This window comes from Malaya genurostris, chromosome 1 (assembly GCF_030247185.1).
Source record: "Malaya genurostris strain Urasoe2022 chromosome 1, Malgen_1.1, whole genome shotgun sequence".
Lineage (NCBI taxonomy): Eukaryota > Metazoa > Arthropoda > Insecta > Diptera > Culicidae > Malaya > Malaya genurostris.
Window position 1 is genome coordinate 93,633,093 of NC_080570.1, and position 26,245 is coordinate 93,659,337.

Here is a 26,245-nt window from a genome sequence, read left to right on the forward strand (position 1 = left end):
CTTATGGCTCTTGTGCCTACATTCGTTCGCATTACCAGGAGAGATAAAAATAGCACTTCTAACATCGCGATCTCGAGTAGCATCTATTAAACAGCAGTCCATCCCACGTCTTGAGCTCTGTGGGGCTCTGCTATCTGCAGAATTATACAAGAAGATTTCGAAGTCGTTGCGTACTACAGTGAGAACATATTTCTGAGTAGACTCAACGACAGTCCTAAGTTGGTTGAAATCTCCTCCATCGACGTGGTTAACGTTTGTCACTAACCGAGTGTCGAAGATTCAGCATGCCACACAGAACTGCGAATGGAATCACGTAGCAGGAGCGGAAAATCCAGCGGATATCGTTTCCAGAAGGCTTCCGGCAGATGAACCCGCAACCCCAATACCTAATAGTATTATTCTAGTTTTAAGTTAGTGGTTAATTTGGATTAGAAAATACCCTTGGCATCTTAGAGCTTAAGCAGTGTGCCTAAAAATTATATTATATTATTGAATAAAAAAACTGATTCGAATGGTATATGGGTATTATGTTCTTCCAGCATGTAAGTAGTTTAAATCAATATAATTATGGAATTGCTTTCAACTCGAAAATGCTGCCATCATCTGTTGTACATATGTCATATTCTAACGATTATATTGCCGAAAACGGACCGTGCTAAAACCGCGGTTCGAGACAAAATGTCATGAAAAAGTATCGTACACAGTCTTTTTGGTACTCAGAAACAATTGTACGTAACAGTATAAAAAATCGTGTTTCACGTTGCTCCCCAGCATTGCTTTGTCATACAGCGCTCAAAACTCCTACTGCAGGAATAGGTGAAAAAGTTGTTAACACACAACTATCGATATCTCCGTTAAAAATTTCGAAAAATTTCGGACGGACGGATTTCAACAATCTATGGCTTGTTGGATAGCATTTACCATGCGACATCCAAGTCTAAAAACATATTCTGTTTTCAAGGTCGATTGTGATAGATAATGTCAAAAAAATGATAATTTTGACATAAAACTTCGTGTAACTCAAAAAGTAAACATCCGATCTCAAAACCATTCAATAGCGTTCCTGGTGACGGAAAGACCTTTCATTTGCGACTAGTTTGATCAAAATCGGTCCAGCCTTCTCTGAGATCTCGACCTCTTTGTTGACAACACACATACACACACATACATACATGCACATACATATAAACACACATACACACACACAGCTCCAACCGGAATCGCCGGACCGACCTCGACATCCTCCTGGTCGATCCCCTGTATCGAAACGAGTGGCTCAAAGTCGAGTGATAAATAGCCAAAAAGTAGGAGAGAACGACGCAGACGTCCATGACGATACGTAAGTCCGGGAAGGGTGCTTTGAGCACCGATAGCCGTCCACCCCGAAATAATACCTAACGGTAATTCCGGGAACGTAGGGTTGAAGATCCAAGGTGTTTTAGTGGGTATAGTTCCAATTACACAGTGGTAGTCCTGTGGAGAGTCCCACACACTGTGCGTAAGTGCATTTCACCTTGTAAAAAAACACACACATACACACACACACACACACACACACACACACACAGAGAGAGAGAGAGAGAGAGAGAGAGAGAGAGAGAGAGAGAGAGAGAGAGAGAGAGAGAGAGAGAGAGAGAGAGAGAGAGAGAGACATTTTCTCAGTTCGTCGAGCTGAATCGATTAGTATAATAATAGTAATAGTAATTATAACTAGAATTTCAATGAAACCTGCATGAAATAAATTCTTTCGACGATTGAAGCCATTCAAAATAATTCGCTTGAAATTCGTTGCCAGTTTTACTGTTCGTTCAAAATGCATACTAGACAATACTGACGCCGGTTTTATTTTTTCGATTGATTCGCATCTCACTTTATCTTCATTACCAATATTCAACAGAAGAATCAAATGAAATGAAACAATGACGACGATTTTAGGAATAATAATCAAAACAGCTATTATCTTGTTTAGGACATAACACCTGTTCCATCTTTACTCATTAAACATTACTTGATTTTTGAAAACGCTTCATTTAAAATATTTTAAATCTCTAGGATGCGTTTGATGCCCAGTCAGAATTAACCTTAAGATTAAAGGTCTTTGAAAAAGATAACTAACCAATTTATATTTACCTGTCCAAACAACTGAACATTGGATCTGATGTTATTAATACTTAAATCTAACCAACCGGGAAATAACTAGCCGGGTAGAATGTCATACGGAAAAGTGTACTATTCGCGTTGTTTTAATCACTTTTTCTTTATCAGCATCAAGTCTCGTTATTCGTTTCCCAGCATCAATTAATTTCGCAACGCAAGGACTGATTACTCACTCCGGTTACTTGAATCTTGAGGATTGACAGAACCTTATTGGATTTCGATTTAGGTCTAACATGCAGAAGTAGAATTGTTCGAAGACAGCAAATTTAACTCTAGTTAATGGACTGAAATGATAGAATAGATGAAAAGGATTAGAAGCATATGTGTGCGGTTACCTTACCAACGTTGTGGAAATTGACAATATTCCTTCATGTACATCGTTTTGTGCACACCTGTTGGATTTGAAGCATGTCGGAAGGGGTTTCCTTTTATTTTTATTGAAATACGCATACTCTTCGCCAGTATATGCGAAAAATCAATAAAGAAAATGTCAAACCTTGAGTACTGATTGCTTACTTTTTCTCACAAACAATTACTATACACTTTAATCGTCATCAAATTGTCAAATCCCCATTCTGGGTCTGGCTAACAAACGATGAATGCAAACTGATATGTGTATACATCCAATCCTCGATTTACGGGCTGAAAACAAAAATCGGATAAGTGCAACTTAGTTTGGAAAACCCGTTTAAGTATTTTTGAATGCAAAAATCGGATAAAAACATTGAGAGCAAAAACCGGACATGGATTTTGCAATGCAATAATCGTTTATCCCTCCTGGATGGGGCAATAATCAATCACAAGCAAAGAATGACTCTGGTGACTTATTATCTGCTGAACAACTGATCGTCATTTTTGAAACAATGACAACAAAACTACGAAACTGCAGAACGCGGTTAGATCAAATCAACGCCTTAGGCAAATTCATCATCGAATATGCAATATAATGAGTTGGTTGTAGTAAATTGGAATGCTTGCTCACTGCTGAATCGTCCGACTTTCTTCAAGAGAATAAAGCCGATATTGTTATTTTAAGTGAAACTCATCTTAAACCTTAATCAGATTCGCCGAAACTAACCTGTTCGTCCTCCCTCCCAATTCCTCCGTCTTCCACCATCTTTTTGATCACTAATTAGATCTACATGCCGGTTCTAGCCCCGACGTTCGTCCACGCTCACTCACTGCTCCCTCAACTAACCTTCTACTTCCATCTTCATATCCACTTTTCTCTTCTATCTCGCCTTTCAAAGAAGCTGCTCTGAAATGCTGTAATATTGTGTCATCAACTAGTTACAGGGTTAGTAGTTTAGCTTTAACTGTTAGTTTTGATTGTTAGCTTTAAACGTAAATGTATCTGTTGGATCATTGTAATCTGTTGATACAAAAGATGAGGAGGTTTTATGCCTGCTAGAGAGAGACTGCTATATTTCATTTCCATCGGGCTTTTCCCTGCTCCCCAAAATAAACTAAATAAACTAAATAAACCTGAAACTTCAATTTTTATTTCCAATTACAATTATTCAAGATGATTTGCGTTCCATTATCATGCGATCTCGTATACATCCGATACACCGTTACAAAGAATTTTCTGGCGTTCGTCACCGGCTGAATCAATCGAAATTTATGAGTTGAAAACGGTAACCTACGGAACCGCTGCTGCTCCGTACCTAGCACCACGAGTCCTTCAACAGCTGGCGAAGGATGAACAACTGAAGTATCCTATCGCAGCCACCGTCACGTGTGAGAATTTTTATGTGGACGACTTTCACTCAAGTGGAAAAAACGTCGAAGAGGCCATTGAACTGCGTACTCAAATGGAAGCAATGTTTGGTTCAGCAGGATTACAGCTTCGAATGTGGGCCAGTAATTCGTTGGGCGCACTAGAAGGTATACCAGAAGATAATCGAGCGCTGAAACAGACTGTTGAGTTCAGCAAGGATCAGACCATTAAATCACTTGGATTACATTGGGAACCACAAGCAGATTGTCTGAGATATTATTTTGAAACGCCTTGCTTTAATTCTTCTGCAGCTATTACCAAACGTACTACACTCTTCTGCATAGTGAAATTGTTCGACCCACTAGGTTTAGTGAGTCCGGTAATAGTAATTGCAAAAATCTTCATGCAGGCACTGTGGAGCTTGAAGAACGAAAACAGTAAATCAGTCGATTGGGATCAAGAACTTCCAGAAAATATGAAAAATAAGTGGATCTCATACTGCTCTCAGTTACCCCTATTACTAGAACTACGTATCGAAAGGCTGATTGTACTTCCCAACACGCTTCCAAGCTCGCTTATGGCTCTTGTGCCTACATTCGTTCGCATTACCAGGAGAGATAAAAATAGCACTTCTAACATCGCGATCTCGAGTAGCATCTATTAAACAGCAGTCCATCCCACGTCTTGAGCTCTGTGGGGCTCTGCTATCTGCAGAATTATACAAGAAGATTTCGAAGTCGTTGCGTACTACAGTGAGAACATATTTCTGAGTAGACTCAACGACAGTCCTAAGTTGGTTGAAATCTCCTCCATCGACGTGGTTAACGTTTGTCACTAACCGAGTGTCGAAGATTCAGCATGCCACACAGAACTGCGAATGGAATCACGTAGCAGGAGCGGAAAATCCAGCGGATATCGTTTCCAGAAGGCTTCCGGCAGATGAACCCGCAACCCCAATACCTAATAGTATTATTCTAGTTTTAAGTTAGTGGTTAATTTGGATTAGAAAATACCCTTGGCATCTTAGAGCTTAAGCAGTGTGCCTAAAAATTATATTATATTATTGAATAAAAAAACTGATTCGAATGGTATATGGGTATTATGTTCTTCCAGCATGTAAGTAGTTTAAATCAATATAATTATGGAATTGCTTTCAACTCGAAAATGCTGCCATCATCTGTTGTACATATGTCATATTCTAACGATTATATTGCCGAAAACGGACCGTGCTAAAACCGGTTCGAGACAAAATGTCATGAAAAAGTATCGTACACAGTCTTTTTGGTACTCAGAAACAATTGTACGTAACAGTATAAAAAATCGTGTTTCACGTTGCTCCCCAGCATTGCTTTGTCATACAGCGCTCAAAACTCCTACTGCAGGAATAGGTGAAAAAGTTGTTAACACACAACTATCGATATCTCCGTTAAAAATTTCGAAAATTTCGGACGGACGGATTTCAACAATCTATGGCTTGTTGGATAGCATTTACCATGCGACATCCAAGTCTAAAAACATATTCTGTTTTCAAGGTCGATTGTGATAGATAATGTCAAAAAAATGATAATTTTGACATAAAACTTCGTGTAACTCAAAAAGTAAACATCCGATCTCAAAACCATTCAATAGCGTTCCTGGTGACGGAAAGACCTTTCATTTGCGACTAGTTTGATCAAAATCGGTCCAGCCTTCTCTGAGATCTCGACCTCTTTGTTGACAACACACATACACACACATACATACATGCACATACATATAAACACACATACACACACACAGCTCCAACCGGAATCGCCGGACCGACCTCGACATCCTCCTGGTCGATCCCCTGTATCGAAACGAGTGGCTCAAAGTCGAGTGATAAATAGCCAAAAAGTAGGAGAGAACGACGCAGACGTCCATGACGATACGTAAGTCCGGGAAGGGTGCTTTGAGCACCGATAGCCGTCCACCCCGAAATAATACCTAACGGTAATTCCGGGAACGTAGGGTTGAAGATCCAAGGTGTTTTAGTGGGTATAGTTCCAATTACACAGTGGTAGTCCTGTGGAGAGTCCCACACACTGTGCGTAAGTGCATTTCACCTTGTAAAAAAACACACACATACACACACACACACACACACACACACACACACACACACACACACACACACAGAGAGAGAGAGAGAGAGAGAGAGAGAGAGAGAGAGAGAGAGAGAGAGAGAGAGAGAGAGAGAGAGAGAGAGAGAGAGAGAGAGAGAGAGAGAGAGAGAGAGAGAGAGAGAGAGAGAGAGAGAGAGAGAGAGAGAGAGAGAGAGAGAGAGAGAGAGAGAGAGAGAGAGAGAGAGAGAGAGAGAGAGAGAGAGAGAGAGAGAGACATTTTCTCAGTTCGTCGAGCTGAATCGATTAGTATAATAATAGTAATAGTAATTATAACTAGAATTTCAATGAAACCTGCATGAAATAAATTCTTTCGACGATTGAAGCCATTCAAAATAATTCGCTTGAAATTCGTTGCCAGTTTTACTGTTCGTTCAAAATGCATACTAGACAATACTGACGCCGGTTTTATTTTTTCGATTGATTCGCATCTCACTTTATCTTCATTACCAATATTCAACAGAAGAATCAAATGAAATGAAACAATGACGACGATTTTAGGAATAATAATCAAAACAGCTATTATCTTGTTTAGGACATAACACCTGTTCCATCTTTACTCATTAAACATTACTTGATTTTTGAAAACGCTTCATTTAAAATATTTTAAATCTCTAGGATGCGTTTGATGCCCAGTCAGAATTAACCTTAAGATTAAAGGTCTTTGAAAAAGATAACTAACCAATTTATATTTACCTGTCCAAACAACTGAACATTGGATCTGATGTTATTAATACTTAAATCTAACCAACCGGGAAATAACTAGCCGGGTAGAATGTCATACGGAAAAGTGTACTATTCGCGTTGTTTTAATCACTTTTTCTTTATCAGCATCAAGTCTCGTTATTCGTTTCCCAGCATCAATTAATTTCGCAACGCAAGGACTGATTACTCACTCCGGTTACTTGAATCTTGAGGATTGACAGAACCTTATTGGATTTCGATTTAGGTCTAACATGCAGAAGTAGTTTAAGAATCTTGGTAACGTACATATAATGCATATTTTCTACATGAAAAGACTTTCAGAATAAAACGATATTTTTTAAATAGTTCATTCAATTGACATCATGCTTTATAATAGCCTTAGCTCGTTTCAATTTTTCAGCGAATTCTTCGAATGCATAATTTCTGTAACTAGAAAAGTTATCATCAGATTAGAACAAAAAAGTTAACTTGTTCTGGCGGAGACAGTTTCTCAATTCGTCGAGCAGGTTCTTGTACATGGAAAAAGAAAATACTGAAAAACTGTAGTAGTACTCAAAAACAAAAAATTTCTCTAATCAGACATTTAGACACTTGTGAAGACACCTATCTGCATTCCCGGAGGAATGCATAACGATTCGCGATACTTATAAGCAGAAGTTAATTCGGTATCCTATGAGGGATGCCAAACAATCTGCTAAAACCTTTTAATGCCCATACATTAAAGATTCATTCACTCCAGGAAGTGTGAGTAATCCCTCTGACTATATCTCCTTACAATATTGGGTGCGAAATAATATTTTTTCTTATGAAGAACAATACACACGAATTTTCGTGTCCCTTGAGGAAGTTCGATCTGCTTGCATAGATTCATGTATATATGGAGAACCAAAAATTCGGATACGTAATTGCGTTAATGCAGCTTCTGTATTTCTAGTAATACCAGAAGGACCGGATTCCTTATAAGAAATAAATAGCACTTGAAATGCTGAGGTCATCGATTTGAGTTCGACATGCAATAACTAGATCCAACCTTAAATCATTCGAACTGAATGCTTTTAGAACAACCTGATTGTATTGAATTCGTGTACCGCAGATCCTACGCTGAAGTGCCGATTGTGCACCACACAAAGATTTCGGCTTGGAAAACAATACAGTATCGACATAACGAAGAAGATTGTTAAAATCTCATTTCACGGCAATAGACACCAGCGCCAGTGCCAGTCCCGTATTGGTGGTTCACGACACAGGGCACTGGCTGCAAGCCAGTTGCCCTGTGCTCGATCTGTGACCTGGAATGATTCTTAGTGTCAGTAGGATCGTAACACCAACCATGCAGTGGTTCTGTGTACTATGAATCGGCTGCGAAGTCTGTTTGAAACAGAAGGTCGAATTCCACAAAAAGAAATGTAATACCAAGGCTTTACTTGACTTACCAGTACGGCCATTCAACAGAGATTCAAATTACAAACTAATGATAGTGCATGCTTTTCGAACGCAAAATTTGATGAACAATATTAAAGAACTGCCATGCTTCCTGTATGGCACAATTTTGCAAAAGTATAATTGAAATTGTTCATTTTGGAAATTGTTGAGTTTTAGTGTAACAATGTGATCATGTTATTATATTTTTTCGAAGTTTCGTCATCGACCCATTAGTCCGATAACAATATATATTGAACAAATAGCGTTACTTATGTCGTTTTTCATTGATTCCATTCGCTCGGTGCCAGTGTTTTGTCCTGACAGTTGATCAATGAAACGGTTTGCACGCTTGCTGCTCTTAAAAGAAAGTGCATTTTTTCGTGCGGTGCAAATAAATGAAACACCTCTCTTATAAAAAAAAAAACGTTCAACGGTGGTCCGAATGTCAGTTTTTTTCGTTCAACAAACCCGCAGACAGAGGTCCATTAATAAACCATTTTTAATATGAGGAGTTGGAGCCCTGTGGGATTAATTTAGTGGACAATTTTCGAAGTTTTCTCCACTTATTTTTCTAAACTAACACTACATACCTGTACAATACTCCTACTTCACGTAGAATAACAACAAATCTTCTTTCTATATGAAGGTAACATCTAATTTTCTCACTATTTTTGCAAGAGAAAAAACAACAACAAACCGTTCCTGCAAACTGAACGGTTATTTCGAAAATTGGACATTGGAAGTCTATTTGACAAGTTTAACAGCCTAGTCATAACGTTTAAATTCCAGTACAATACAAAACAATACAAAACAGCTGTAAGAGAAAAATCAGACCCTGTCAGCTTGGAGCGAAATCAATCTTCAGTTCAGCAACGCCATCGCACGGTGTTACATTCAACATAGCATGTCAATTGTATGGGTGCGCAGTGCTGCTATTTTGGCGCGCACGAATTTGACATTTCTCTTCCCTTCTTCTGTGTACGAGATTCGATGCGAACTAGCCTGAGGGCGCCATGCTCGCAAAAAATGTTGTTGCCAATGATTTGTTCGGGAAATGTGAGAGCTGGATATCTTGTTAATATGATGTCTTTGGAAAAATGTAAATAAGTTAAGTGATCGTTTCATCTACCAACATGTAATAGGGTTTTCTTATATTATTGATTGCGTGTTTATTGACATTATGAACATAAACGCAGGATTCTGCATTCTATTTCAAATTTCCAACGATGTGTTCTTAAAATAAGGTTTACCATAGAAATCAGTAATTCCGGAATTTCTAAATATTAAAAAAATGCATACTAACAAATTCCACTACGTTTTCAATTTCGTCCGTTAACTCATTATCTTTCGAAAATATGATATCCTCAACCAGAAAAGGATCAATTATGTTAGCACACATTTGAGTGTTACATTTCTAGACTGGACATAAGGATATGCAATTGCCACTGGAAGAAATTTGTCTCATTCATCGATCGATTTCAGATTGCAATCTCATTGTAACAACAGCGAGCATAATTACCAACGTCACTCGTTCATCATTCTTTCATCGATATATTGAAAATATGTAACGTTTGGACATAAAGAGTGTCTAAAATATGATAAATGGAAATAATAACATCACAAAACCTGCACACCAAAAAAAATTGAATAATACAGGTGACTGAATTCATCATACGACGTAATTCATAAAGACCTAAATGACGGAAAATTTCATTTGTACTGACTGAATGTTAGATTAGCTTGAATTTTACTTGTTTCGACTGTAACTTGCATTCTGCTAGCAGGTGCGACTGTATGAATTTAAGTGCACCTTTTACCAACCAAACAGATGTATTCTTTTGTGGCTCAGTCGATTAACAGACGTACATGCGATCCAATGATTCTCGGTTCAAGTCGCGGCGATTGCTATCAATATTCCTTTTTTATTTCAACGAATTTCATGTCATGGAGTTTTAGACACAATATTAAATGTTCTTCCATGTGAATTTGCTTGAACTGCGACGCTCCATTTATGTGCATCTAATAAGATGTAAAATCACAGGGATTTTTTTAAGTGTGTAGCTAAGAGTGACATTTATTTCCCGTCATTTTCGTTTATTTTTATTTACTGAAAATGACTTTTATTAGCTCTGCTGCTGATAGCCACCAAAAATTTTAACTAAGGGATCATACTGAACTAAACGATCCGTTTCATTTTTCTTCAGATTTTCGAAATAGTTCTGCTTTTTTCAGACGTGTGTGACATTTTGAAAAAAGTTTGAAATACTTAAATCGATTCTTTACTTTTTGTTTACTTGACAACGGTACGAAATGAAACAGAGTTGCGTATGTCTTGGAGTAGAAACTTTGGTTTAGATGAATATCATAAAAATTTTATTTTTCAATTGTTTCAAAAACGGTATTTCACAATTGTAAGGAAGAAAAGGTTTTCACATTGATTAGTTTCAGTAATGTCTAAGTGTTAGAACTGAAAAATTAACTGAAAAAATATCGAATGGTTATATATTTTTCAAAATATCTTTGGGATAAAATCAGTGTAGTGGATGATAAATACCATCAATACTTATACCAGACAGTGACCAACCCGTGTTGAAATAATCGCTGTAAACTCGGTGGAAAAAAAGTATGAAAGTTTCAAGAAGTTGTATAGAAAATTGTGTTTCAATCAGTGATGGTCCTTTTGTTTACATGTGGTGAGTGACAAAACAAAGAAACGAAATGAAACATAGGTATGCGGCAGCAAGTGGCCATTTTATGGATCGTTTGTATGATGTCCTTAAGAGTTAATGAGAATGACTTTTCTTCCTTACGCAGTGAATTCGCGGGAACCATACAAGGTAGGATAACGAAATAATTTTAATTTCAGCAAAAGCGATGCCTCCGCAGTGTAAAAATCGTGTCACTCAGATCTACCTATTCAAAAGACAAAACCACTGAATAGTTGAAAACAAATTTAAAGAATGTAATCTCAATTCGTTTTCCTCTTTATCTATGTGAAAAACAACGTAACCTTAACAATAGAAGTAGAGAAAATGATTACCTATGTTAATGCGTTGTTATCGAATGCATTAATTAAGAGGGCAGTCGCTTCATTCAATTATAGTTTTAGACCTCAACTGTACACATTTTCAACTAGACAATTTTGATTTGAATGTATGCGTTTATCGTGCATGCCCCGAGTCGATATTTATATTTATTGGTGTGCCCTTTCTACACGAATGACCTTATTTTGCCCGGTCGGCATCGTCGAAGACCCCCTAAGACCTAGTCATCGCGATTCTGGTGCTTTTGGTCTTTTCAAGAAACTTTGCCCAAAAACCATAGCTTGAAAATAAATTTCGAGCCAACGATATTTTCAAAATCGTTTTTTTATATTTAAATATCAACTTAAATATTGTATTCAAACACAAAAGAAAAGGCAACTGTGTGTGCGTTGGTTGTTTTCTAGTCAACTGTGTATGCGTTCGAGAAATCCATTTCTGTCAATTATTTTTACAAATTATTGCCAGCATTTGTCCATTTATTAGATTTTTTTTCGTCTTCGTTTAGGGAAAATTGACGAAATTGTAGCAAAATCTACGAAAATTCGGTTTACAATAGTGCAAATTAAAATTTTCAAAACCCTAAATTCTTTAGCGATGATAATTAGAGGGAAGGGGGGGTGGGGGGTGTGTCACTGACATAAATGGAGGAATGTCGTAATTTTTACTGCTGCGCTTCCAGAAATGTAACGGTGCTCTTATACTAAAGATTGAATTATTGACGACAAATATGTTGTGCCACACAATTAAATAGCGCGAAACAAACGAAAGTAAAAATAGTAACATACATTAACATTGCATATTTCGGTGAAAGAAACTATCAAAATGCTGTACGAGATTCATATCTGACTTTCAGAAGGGCCAGATTGGGAAATTTTTTACGATATTAAACACTGTTCGGAGCATTTTTCTCAGACGCGGAGCAGTCGAATACTGACATTTTTCGCACTCATTTGGTGCGAATTTTGCTTTGCTAAAAGTTCACAAAGCTAATCAAATTATTCTAGGTTATCACTAAAATTATGGTTTTTATCTCCGTTTTACAAAGAAGTAATCTTTATGGTTTTTTAGATTAGAATTAGAAGCCACTAGAAGAGCTGCATTTGCATAGTGTTCCTTATCGTTGTCCACTTTTCGTTGTATTTTGCTCCAATGCAAACGACCATCATTGACCTTGAATTATTGATACTGGAACTGGAAATGATGCACCAAAATATACACCAAAATTGTTTTTCAACTAACTTTTTCTTTCAAAGTTTATAAATCTTATATTAAATCAACTGTGAATGTAAATTCGCTTAACTAAATGTGTAACAATAGAAACAAATTTCAGTTTAACATGGTAATTTATATAAAATCACATCACAAGAAACTACGGCATGCTCTAATTAAGGTTAAGCGTAATTATCTTTTTTTCTAAGAAAGTATTCATAACATTTTAGTGATGAGTTCTCTATTATGGCTTGAAACCAATTGAATTTTAATCATGAAACATGCAGCTAGTAGTTATTTGTCGTTATTCTATTAGTTGAACATCAATGAAATTTTGATATATTTGCACATTTAGAATTTATGGTCAATAATTGCTAGCTAACGACAACACAAATTCTCCCCCGAATCAATTACTTACCTAACTTTAAAAGTTCTAGATGCTCTTCGAGCATTCAATTTAGAGTATGGTAACATAGTTCTAATTACTAATCTATAACCAACTTTTTACACACCAACTAATACGGTTACTGGCTTCCCAGTCATATAGTAATAAACACATGAAAAATCTTTAGAAAACATTTAATCACTGACATAATCACAGCACATATTTGATATTATCGGAACATTGCCCAATCGATATGACTACCCGCCAAATACCAACGATTTTCCAATCGAGATGGCAGTAGCATATCGTAACCATATACTACAATAACGTATCAGTCGTTTATCACTTCATTCCAATCCTATTTTTTGTTTTTGATCGTATGTCACTAAGTTTAAACCAGATTAGCTGTGTTTCACTATGTTAACTTTTCGAGTTCAAGCTTTAAATCAGACTGGAAGAACAGTGAGTATGATGCGAAAACAAATCAAATTTAAAGTATATTTTATAATTATACATCTCCTACACTGAATTATCACGCCTACCGCTTGTTGCTCATCGCAGTCCAATAAAATGGAAGAACGTAACTGAGCTCTACGTCAACAAATATCGTTAGTGAATGCCCTTCTGGGCGTGTATAGCGATTCGAATATACACTTCCAACTAGTACATTGATCACTCGCAAGTAATAAGAGTTGTTGTGAAAAACACAGCTGGAGCAGTTCAACTGTGAGAATTTCAAATAAGCGATTCAGCAGTTAGAAAAAACAATGCAAGGTGTAATTCAACAAATTGTAATATAATTGCAATAAAAATAGAAAGTATTTTGTCCTGTTCACGTGAAAAATTTAGGATATAAATGAATAACATTTCTACAGGCTAGATTTTGGACTCTCATCAGTTCAGTTTGTTCTATAATTCAAGAATTCGACCCTGTTTTTAATTCAAGTAGCAATGTAACATTATCGTTCGCATCAAATGTAGGAACAGTAGCATTAAAGCGTGAATATCACAGCTTAAACCATGTAATTAGAAACATTTTCGAACAATCAAAGCTACTACTTTGAACGCGTTTATTTATCATTCATATATAAAAACATCGCAGACACAACATAAGGGCATATTCAGGAGTGTTCTAGTTCTAGATGCATAATTTATGTAAGTTTTAAAATTTAAATCTAGAAATTATAACAAAATAAACTGGTAGTCCCAGCAGCGTTTTATCTGTGTTTCAAATATAGAAAAAATAGAACGGCAATGTATACCAGTTTTAAATTTGACAGTAGAACTGGTCGAATAAATAAAACTAAAACGGATTGCTGGGGATACGTTTGTTTCAGTTTCATTTACATTATAGACCACCCATATGAAGCTTGCAGCTGCTGAATTTGCTCTAAGATTACTTCCTTCCAATTATAAAACTGAGGCTAGAGGAAAAATTCATTCACTGGATTGAAACGGAAAGTGCTTGCTTTTACTTTAATTGAACACCGGAACACTGAAAAGACGACTATAAAATTGTTTCAACCAAAAAATCTACCACCGTAACCAAGTGCAATAACAAAATAATTGTACTCTTAAATCTTAAATTTTTTGTAGATTTCAAAATCTGTTTTCAATTTTTTCTGTAATTATCTCCACGACTACGAATAAAATCAAAAATTGTATATAACTGATAAATGCTCGAGTAGATCTTAAAACCTGTTCAAAATGAAGTTCTGAGACAAAGCAAAACATCTGTATAATAGATTCAAATAGGCAAATAAGCAGTGTGTAGCTATGCTATGCACAGCAAACAAAAATAAACACAAGCTGTTGTAGTTCTGGCTGTGAAGCAGGGTAGACTCTAAGGAAAATATTCAAAGTAGTTCTTGGATCTTGGAACATCTCATACGGATTCACATAGTCTCAGAACATACACAGATTATTCAAGATACATTTATATATGAACGTAGTTAATTTTAATATGTTATTTAACTTAAATCAAATAAAAATAAAAATTAAACAACGCGACATTAAATTTAACTTATGAGAAATTCAACTTACGCGACTCCGACTCTGTGCGTAAACTGAGGTTCCAGTGTAATTTTATTCATTTACACCATTCAAAAATTGTCTTCAATTTTTATTCTGTTATTTTACACAATAATTTAAAAAAAATTAGAATTTAATATATTCCCGAGAATTGGCGACCTATGAATACTTTTCGATACATTAAACTTATACATTTTTATTGGGGAAATTATCCCTTATCCCTGTTGCTATTTAGCAGCATACCAGATATCGTGAAATAAAACTTCAACCTAAAAACAACCTCTGTACATGTGCCGAGTACAAATAATTTATGCTATGAGCAATTTTTTTATATTTTGCAAAATTGAGATAATGTTGCCTCTAGTTTCATTTTGCATCAAAAAAAGGAACTATGGTTTCCGGTTTTTGAGTAAAATAATCGTTCAATATCGATATAAAAAATGCCGAAGAGATTATGTTCTCAGTACAAATCTTATAAATGCATTCGAGTTTGTTTGCTTGTGAAGTATCAAACTATTAGCAAAAAATGAAGTGCATCTATCAGTATTGTTGAATTTCAATGAAAACACAGCATAAAGCATTATCTAGTTTTTTACGTTTCTTTCAAATATCATATACTCACTTTCTGCCTTTTTCTATAGAAAGATATTAGGATTGCTGGAAAAACCGACTTTCGAACGGAGCCTCGGTAACCCATAGTGTTATATACCATTCGACTCAGTTCGACGAGATCGGAAAATGTGTGTGCACTTTTCGAAGAAATTTAAACCGCTCAATTTTCTCAGTGATGGTTAAACAGATTTTGACAAACTTAGGCTCATTTGAAAGCTACTGTCGGGCCATTGATCAAGTTTGAAGATTAAATGGCTGTGACTTCTGGTTCCAGAGATATAATGGTATAAGTGACGTAACCGACAAAACACGTCGTTTTTTACCGCTCTAACGTTAATAAGAGTGCCAATATTTTGGGATCACATATAATTTCGTATAGCGCTAATACTCAAAAGTTTAAGCACCTCGAAAAAAGTCCTCATGCAAAATTTGAGCGAAATCGGACATGGGTAAGGGGTGCTGCCCAGCAGTTAAAGTTTGAAAATCATCGATCTTGAAAAAGCACCATAGGGGGAGTACATGAAATTTCCGAAATCGAAAAGTTTTTTTAATGCTAAAAATCTTAAAATTGCATGAAACGTCGAGATTTAGTGTTATCTAAAAAAAATTTTTTTTTTCTGGGAAATGGGTAAACCGATTTTCACAAACTTATGTCGTTTTCGTTTTTAAATTGCACTACACCGGTGTAGCGAAAGCTGCACCTAAACCGTTCGTTTTTACCAATTGCACTACACCAGTGCTACACTTTTTCTGCACCGATACCACTGGTGTAGCACTCATCAAAAGTTTGGTGTAGCTCTGTGCAATGGAATCGTTAATTGTAGTCAATGGTTACTGTTTATGTTTTCGTCATTTTTGTTCGTTTATTCATGCCTCAGTGTAGCACTGCACCGGTGTAGTGCAAATTAAAAACGAAAACGCCATTAGATTCAGTGATTAGTGTAAAAATGTCCAGTACAGTTCAAGAATATTTTTTTCATAAGCTACCTCGTTATATTGGCTGGAATTTCTCTAGTTTGCAGACCATGAGAGTTTATAACCAAACAAACCATTGATAGTTCCATAAATGGTTTGCTGCATTTTATCCAAGTCCGACTACCAATATATTTTATTCCAATTCAAATCGTCATAGAGAATCGTAAAAAAATGTGTAGGTCATTGAATGAACCGAATGTCACTATACCGATATCCAGCTTTCGGTTCCAGAAGTATCGACAATAATAATCGAATGTGATGAAATGTAGCTCACTTCACTTTCTCACATAGGATTGAATAGGTTTTCACTAACTTGAACTCAAATGTAGTATATCAATGTAGTAGTATTATGGAACAGAAATCTTCAAAAGTTTTTTCAAAAGCTTTAAATTTGTAGTATTTCGAGGAACTTCTTCTGTAATATATAGATGAAAATGAAATTGAAAAAGGCATCATTACACCATTAGGTGGATCAAAATAATTTGATAATATTACCAAATACAAATTATTTGATATTACTATTAGAAATAATGTGGCTTGATAATTCCAGTGGCAGGTTTGTTATTTTTACATAAAAATTTTCATGTTGTTAAATGTTTACTCGTAATTCTTGGCTTGACAAAATCAATTTAAAGCTTTTATTTTTAATTTAATCAAAATTTTAAACGTCCGTCAAAAATGAAAGAGGTAACTCCGAAGCAAGCAGAGCAAAACGGATTTTTTAGTGAAAATGAAAAATACCTTGACGTTATAAGCGATTTAATTTTGAAGTCAGCGATTTGAGTAACGAACATCTCACTCATCAGCAAAGTGCGGATAAATGTGATCGTGCTGATTTAGTGTTATAGTTTCTGTCTTTCGCACAAAGAAATGTTACGCATTGTCTATGTGTATATGTGACAAAAAATGCAGTTTTCGGGCTGTACCGATTTTTGCGAAAGTTAAGATCAAATGAGAGACACTATCTCCTCTTAGCACATGTTTGAAATTTCATGTATCTGAGTTCCGGTTACGGAGTTTCAGAGTGAAGAGCACATACAATAGGTTGCTTTTTTTTCTGCCGTTTCCAGAATTACAGGATGATGAGTGGTCTTTATACGCGATTATGCAAAACTATAAGACATTCTCTAACCCATACATGTCCATATCTTTTTCATTTTCACACCGGAGAATGTTTCTCCACCGCGCCTGGCTTTCGTTATCTTTTGGAAAAAATAGATACGGGCGTAAATGGGCTAAATTGGACTCAAAACTGTTTCAATTTGTTGATCGTACTAGTTGATGATCAGAGGAACCGACTTCGGCTATACCGGGAACCCGATTCCAGAAGTATTGGGAATACAAGGTGAGATGAAAAAACTGCAACAAAGTAAAACGCCATAATTTTTTCATTTTTTTTTAAATTTTATTGAATGAAAGCAAAAAATGTCGGAAATAACATCAAATTTGAGAATCGGTTTAGATTTGTTCGAATTGGCCACCTTTGGCACGAACTATGGCCTTCAAACGGCCAATGAAACCATCACACGCTGCCCGAAAGTGGCTCTGCGGTATTTTGTCCCATTCTCGGCGAAGCGCTTGCTTGAGATGATCGACACTTTGGTATTTTTTAGTGCCAACCTTGCTTTCCAAAATACCCCAGGCACAATAGTCCAACGGATTGGCATCCGGAGATTTTGGTGGCCATTGTGCGGTGGAAATGAAGCGAGGAACCTCATTTCTTAACCATTCTTGGGTGGCGCGTGCTGAGTGCGATGGTGCTGAGTCCTGTTGGAATGTCCAAGGTCTGCGGCCGAAATGTTTGCGTGCCCAGGGCTTCAGAACTCCCTCCAAAATATTTTCGCGATAGATTTGCGCATTTATTTTGACCCCACGGTCGATGAATACGAGCGGCGAGCGACCATCGGCTGTTATGGCGGCCCACACCATCACCATGGCCGGCTTTTGAGTTCTGGTGGCCAACCGAAGTTGCAAATTTTCAGCTGACCTCTCTGGCAAGTAAACACGATCATTTTGTTTGTTTACAAACTGCTGGATAACGAATGGTTTCTCATCGGAGAAAACCAAATTCGGCAGTTCACCACTTTCGGCCAAGCGAAGCAACTCTTTAGCTTTTTCGAGTCTAACTTTTTTTTGCGCATCAGTAAGATCTTGCACTTTTTGGAACTTCAATGGCTTTAGTCCAAGCTCATTTTTCAATATTTGCCGAATGGCATATTGCGATATGTTCAGCTCACGAGCCATTTTTCGGCCACTGCGACGCGGATTTCGTTCAATTCGCTTCTTCACTTTTCGAACCATTTCTGCCGATGTTGCTGTTTTTTTTCGTCCACTTCCTTGACGTCGGGCTACGCTACCAGTATCACGGTAACGAGCGATGGTACGAGACACAAAAGATTTATTCACTTTTAAATGCTGGAGGGCTCTAACGATAGCCACTTGTGGTTTTCCAGCCAAATGCAAAGCAATCACACTATCACACTTGAATTCCATCACAAATAACTTTTTTTCTGAAAAATTCCCACCAAAATGCTTTTGTGCGCTTGTAAATAATATAATGAGCTGTCACTAGAATAAATCTGACAGCTGTGGGACGAGCGGTTTAGAAATGACAGCAGTCTGAAGTTGGTTGCAGTTTTTTCATCTCACCTTGTAGTGGTCAAAAACTCCAAAATGAAACTCACGAATTTTTCTCAAAGATGGCTTAACCCGTTTTCACAAATTGAGATAGTGAACGGTATTGTAGTTTCAAAAGGTTACTATCGAATTTCATCCGCATCCGATTCTCGGGAGAAATTGTTTTTAAATTTTGAAACCACAGTGTTATATATGAAAATTTTAGTGATATGATAAAAGTATCATTGCACCACTAGGAGGATTAAAAGGGTTTTTTACCTTTCCCTGTGCACTCACTACAAAGTTGCTCATTAATAAAAAAATGTGCTCTCAATTTTCTCGGAGATTGCTGCACCGATTTTTACAAACTGGGACTCAAATGAAAGCTCTTTAAAAAAACATCGAAAGTAGTGTAGAAATATTCCAAAGATGGAACTCACTTTGATTTATCAAATTGAGTGAACCGAATTTCACAACTATGATTTATTTAAGCCTTATTGTTCTCCGATTTTTGGTTCCGGAATTACAACCTGTCAAATCTTCGAAACCGTGATATAAAGTGATGATTCAGAACCGTGATTGTTCGTGCTGGTATGGTAGAAGAAAACACTACACAAATCTAATATATTGTATCCGATTTTATCACAATTCGTTGATAAAAGTCGAGTAATCGGCAAAATAATATGGCGACTCTACTAATGCGATGACTATTGGTGCAATAGACCTATATGAAATTCCAACAGCCGGTAGCGTATTAATACCGTACCGGTTGTGTAGAGATGTAATCAATGAAAATAGTATATAACATTCACATGCATACTGTGAAGCATGTTTCATGCTGCTGTATCAAAAATATTACTCCTTATTTAAATTGAATTTCGAATACAAAAGTAACACTGAAACAGGATGCTAATTTATGGCCGTAAAGGCGTTTAACGACAATGATGTTCTCCGGGCTCCAGTTCCGGAAACAAATTGTCAAAGCTCAAATACGTAACTTGCACCTATTTCTCACTAAATGGAAATCAGAAAGGCACCATTAAATGACTAGGTGGATGAAAACAGGTTTTTTATTCTCTACTCAATCTGTTTCAATTCTCGTAGTGATGTTTTTATGCCTTTCTCATAACCGTTAGCATGAGATATTGATGCTATGTAGCTCCTTTTCTGTTTTTGACAACTATTTTCAATGTCGGAAAAGCCTAGTAAATCTTAACCCCATAATTCAGGAATTCAGGATCGGTGGTGGTATCAACGAAGCATAAGATTGTAAGAGCTAAAAATTTAGCAACCTTTTTTCATTTCAAGCACCCTACGCGCACTTAAAATTTTCAGAAATGTTCAGCTTTTGTTCATCATTGTGTGCAAAGGGTTGAAAATTCATTTTCCAAAAATCTGCTGTTCGAGAATTATGTCAGATATATATTAAATATGCCAATTTTTTCCTAAATATCATCGAGGAGAATTTTCGCTAATGAACTTTTCACAACTGATTTGCCATATGCAAAAAGTATTTTTTATGACTGTTTAGCGGTTTATGTTGAACTGCGAAATTCAATATAAACTGATAATATACTGATGAGAAGATGAAAGCACGTAAAACAATAGGAAGTAATAGGGTAACAGAGGTATTTTGGCCCACTTTAGGATTGATTTTATTTTGGCCCACTTTATAAAAATATCCACCAAATATTGTAATATCTTTAAAACCCCTTCCGCAATAGGTAATTTAATGTGATTAGCTTCAAATTGATGCAAAATGAGTTACTTAACATCGATAAAATCCGATGAAATCGATAAAGTTTGTTAGGTGGGCCAAAATATATGAAGTGACCAAAATACCTCTGTTACCCTAATATATGCTTAGCACAAATCAGTACCTCTGGAGCATCAAAACCCTTCATTTTCGGTTTATATCGTTAAATACCGATTGTGAAAATTACACAGACATTATATGATGTTTCCGAACAACTCTGGTCTCAACATTTACCATATAACATAAATTGTAATCATTATAATGTATAAATAATAATCAAAATTAAAAAAATGATTTTTTTCAGGATGCGATCAATGCCGAAGTTAACAGATGGTGATGAATTTTTTTATCTATTATAGACTTGAAGGTATAAAAATTGTGATAATTAAGTACTCACCGGACGTTAGCTAGCGTATGTCGTCTATTCTTGAGATATCGACTATGATACTTCTGTAAGTCACCAATCGAACCTTGTTCCGCCTGCATTTTATTCGCTGACGACGAAACGTTTGTACTACTGCTACTGGATTCAAAATCACCAACGGTACTTGAATTCGAGGTGATTGATTTCGATTTGGATTTTATCTTGATGCGATTGATATTGATTTTTGGTGAGGGTGTTAATGAGCGTACCACATCTGCGTATCGAATTGTACATGCTTTAATGCGGGATGGTAGCAGGGGATTATGGAAATGTTGCATACCAATATCAAACTCATCGTCTTCCTCTTCTTCAATATGAGGCAATTTTAATTGCCCAGACTGTGACTGCTGTAGTTGTTCCTGATTCAAATCTTGTGCTTCTGATGGCGAGTGTTGTTGATTGTTACTACCGTTGTTATTGTTGATGAGCTTGGTGCTGTTATTGGTTTGTTGCTCGTTCTGCTGTTGCTGATAGTGATATAGCTCTGTAGTGCTAGTGGTTAAAGCTTCTTCCTCGGTGGCATAATCGACAATGTGGTCATCGATTGTCGACGTGTTGCTTTTTTGGTGGTTTGCAGCGGGGGCTGAGGAGCCCCCGCGACAAGGCAAACAACACCGAAACAGCGTGCCACCGGTGCAACTTTATTGGTGGGATGTTCCTCTCACACCGCACATAGATGAATATTTTAACTGGCAATTGATCACCATCAGTGTTTTTTTGGGGTTAAGATGAATGATTTTCAAAACAACACTTGTTTTTCACAAGCCATACTACGACACTAAACAAAACACTTCGAGATTTTTTGATATATTATTAGTAAAACAACCAATTGAGTTGACCCGGTGATCAAACAAATCTTTCAACTGATACCATGGCATTACAGTTGAACACTTTTTAATACTGATGATCTTAGTTATTATGAGCGATTTGATATGTTTAGCAATCGAACGGGAAATCTGCACTTTCATAACATTAAATTAAATATTATTGATTAACTAACACTTTTTTGGTAATCTCAGAACATACACAAACCCACAACAGTCTTAAGGAATCGTTCAAACTCATTTTTCACAATTTCTGATAACATATCTCTACACCCATTCAGGCTGAATACTTCGGTACAAGGGGGATAAAATTACTTATGTATGCCAGGTAGCATATGACAATTATTCGATTGCTGCTGGTAAGTAGTTTACTCATAAATTCCACACTAAAACGTAGACATGGAATGAAATGAACCCTAATCACTGAACAGTTTTGATGTTTAGTAATAGAATCACTACTACTACGCTGCTGTCACCTGTCATAATCAAGCACGAAGTGTATGCTCCAGTTCCAGTTGAAGTGATTTACTATAGCTTCAGTCCATGTAATAATTATGATGTTTGAGATGCTCTCACGCTTAATGGTAACAATGTTCTATACTCCAAAAAGCAAAACAACGAACTAGTCGCTGCTAACGTGATTTCGTTTTTCTAAGCGCACTAAACCTGAGTCACACATGTGTGTTGTACTGATTACCACTGGCGAGATTGTACAAATACTCCACCACCCATTGTCGCCGGTACCTCCGGGGTCCCAGTAGCGCGTCATTGCATGCAACATGTCACCCGACTGCCCCCTAAGCGACGCAGATATCGATTTACACATTCGCAATGCTGCCTACTACCAAACTCATCTTCCCCTTCTCACCCACTTGATTACGTTTCTTCATTATTACGTCATATCTCAATAAGATTAACAACTCTTATCGTCACGAACCTGATAGCAGAGACCGATCTCGCACTAAGTGATAAAAGAAAAGCAAATTAGCTACCTGAAACGGGTTAGAACGGTATGGTTGCCATATCGTGTTAACTTACGGTACGAAGCAGACGCACACTAGCAGACATCGAGGACACCGTATGTTTTGGGCTTGACGAGAACTCGACGCGTTATTATCACGTCGGTGTCGTCATCTTCATCAATTACATCGCTGCCGTACCGGGAGTAGAAAAGCTGCGACGGTTCTCTCTAATCGGCAATTTTCTCATACATAGGTGCATACCAATCTATAACATCAGTAACACATCCAGTGGTTTGAAAGCTACTCACTCGGAGTAGAGGATGGTTGAATAAATTTGATCGAGTGCTTTTACCGGAAGGACCGATTATCGTATACTATAGCGAAGTTGACCTCAGTGCATGCCAGTGGGATGACGATGGTTGAATTGATGTGAGGTAGTAGGTATAATGTGTACTTTACGTAATTATGTATGCAGCTCATATTAAATCAATACTGAGTATGGCAATTATTTTTTTATTGCAAAAAAAAATTAAATAAAATGATCATTCCAACGAATGCCAGAAATTATTGACAAGTAGAGCTTTTTTGGTATTGATCAGTAGATAGCCAAACTCGATGTTATATTATAATGGAAAGGAGATCGTATAACGGTTCGATCATACGGCGAATAAAAAGTTAATCTATAATTTTCATAAAATGTTACATATCAAAACCATGCACGAATATAACTCTGGAAATAGTATTTATTTTCACATCAATTATTTATCAAATGATTCATTAAAATCTGATGTTTCGTTTCATACCAAGTTTGAATCTTTTGATTATGTGCTAATGTTTCAAAATAAATTGTACCAACTCTGAAATATTTAAAACAAAATGTTTTTAACTGTTACAAAAAAACAACCACAATAAAAAATACATTAACAGGAATATATGTCACTGTAGAGCGGTCGGATTTTATTCAGTAATATCTCTTTCATTGCTCGATTCCTGTTCGAATGGTTCATCACATTCGCTAGTAATACTTTGGAATATTGTTTTCAATATGTCCGTCTGTGAATTGAAAAACATGTATATTATTAACAAAACCGGTATTGGACTTTAAATTTGATCAGTATCTAACAAGGAAAACAGATTGGTAAAATTACATGCGAATGCAACTATGTAATGAAAACAGCAAAAAATGTTACCGCATGGACGGAACTATGCTCTTGGCTAAGGTACGTTATTTCACTTAAATTTTTGCACAAAAACTTAATATACGGTGTGTTATTCGTCATCTAACAATTTTTTTGGATTGACAAATGACGTGATTCGATTCAGTATTATCTATCTGTTCGCAGCTTTGCGTATTATGGGTCTGAGGTCAATATGACAACGGAATAAACTATCGCTTGCTAGTGCCCTCGGCATAGTAGAGCTAAGGCAGTGTGCCTTTTTGAATATTTTGATGTATAAAAAAAACCGCTTGCTAAGCCACTAGGGTGCTTCCTGGTCTTCCATCCGAGGTCGAAGAACAGGAGTTTGAGAAAAAGGATAGAATGTTGCTTTTCGGATATTCAAAACACGATATTGCTGCTAACAAATCAATGAAGTCTGAACGTCGTGAACGACATGATGGAGAAAGAAACAGACAATGTTGGAGGCTGGAGCATAAACGCCATTTTTGTAACAATGGCTACAAAACTACGAAATTGCGTTTTCAACAAATTAACACTCTAGACGAATTCATCATTGAATTTGCCTTATGATGTTCTTAATATGAACACTTGATCTTTTAGGAACAAGGGTTTTGTATTGAGCGACACTGGCCCGACATAATAACTACCAGCAGAGGGAGAGTAGCCATCCCCATCGAACGATCCATCCATTACAAGCTGTAGTCTGTATTTGAACTGCAGAGTCTGGGAACCAACGAAATTGAGATTATTTCGACAAAGAAAGGTACTACCAAATACGAAGTATAATACCCCTATGCCCCATATAATTATATCGTAATATTTAATTCACCAAATAATCAATTTATCCTAGTTCATGCTTCTATAAAGCCTCGGCAAGTAAAAGTTAACGAACACGTTTTCATTGGCAACTTCCTATGATACGTTGTGTCGTTTGTCCATTTCATATAGTCATAATAAATGCAGGTGTTCATAATAGCTCGTTTTTTATGCAGGAATGCTATGAACAAAAACATCAAAACGGATACGCGTCTAGTTCAAAACCAACAATCGAGAAATCCGTGAGATGCTCAAAACTAGATCTGTGCAAAGATGTGTAGTTATCTAACAAAAAAATTATTTATTATTTATACAGAAAAAGCTACCAACAACAGTCGCTTTGGATTGTTTAGCTATTGATGTCGAAAAGAAAACTAGATTAGATTAAGATCGATTTTTTTAATAAACCAAACCAATCCATTAGCCTTATGACAATTTCACGATTTCATTGTCAATATGCAATCATACGAACACATTATTTGATAAGTAGTATCGTCGATCGATCTTCATTTATAACATAAAACTTTCAGTTGTTGTATTAATATTCGAAAAACGGCGAATTTGCGAAACAATAACATGTACACTGCACTGTGCGGCCTAATCTGTATTATCGGACAACATTATATCAATAGCTCAATTATATGCAATTATATTTCGAACGTAAAATGTTCCAATGGGTTTGAAAATTTAAATATTATTGAAATGTTTTACTATTAAAAAATACAAAGAAAAAAATTAATTAAATCTTCGACAGATGGCTCCCACCATTCTGAGAAACTTTACTGCAGATACTGTATCTCGAAGACAACATTTTTAACTTGTTATCAATAAAGAGCGTAAAACTTTGCTTTTGAACCACTCTGCCTTGGTAGAACAAAAAGCATTTAGAGACTAAACAAGTGAATCAGAATGTTTCAAATATTTGGCATTGAATACCTAAAACAAAAAAATACTTCGTGCTAAAAAGAGTATCTATTGGATATATTTGGTCGCAGGTCTGTTTTGAAAAATCGTGGATTACGACCATAAAGATGAGGAATTCCAACGTGACCAGTGAAATGAGGAGTATGGCTCAATTTTTGGTTTTTTAACTGTACTAGGAGTGTTTGTCCAAATTCTACCCCTATAAAGAAAATTATCCGCGAGTGTCCTCCAAATTATAGTCCTATTAACTAGTCCTTTTCAATTATGGCATTTAAAATAACATTCATGTTTTACTAGACAGAATGGAATTCAACTTGACTTACAACTAAGTCTCTGGCCAT

At 36.3% G+C, this 26,245-nt stretch overlaps 1 protein-coding gene across 4 annotated transcripts in view; it reads right to left on the bottom strand.

The window, feature by feature from the left end:
• Positions 1-26,245, bottom strand: part of LOC131425091 (cAMP-specific 3',5'-cyclic phosphodiesterase) — a 111,113-nt gene that overhangs the window by 63,932 nt on the left and 20,936 nt on the right. Inside the window, exons 1-2 of one of the 4 annotated variants that reach the window (XM_058586680.1) lie at positions 21,478-21,837; positions 21,171-21,411 (exon numbers count right to left, since the gene is read on the bottom strand). In XM_058586680.1, coding sequence (XP_058442663.1) covers positions 21,171-21,259 — 89 coding nt within the window. In that variant the 5' untranslated portion in view covers positions 21,260-21,411; positions 21,478-21,837. Of the gene's footprint in view, positions 1-12,816; positions 13,402-21,170; positions 21,838-26,245 lie in introns of those variants that run through there. The other 3 variants (XM_058586676.1, XM_058586677.1, XM_058586678.1) reach the window with 3 other exon arrangements.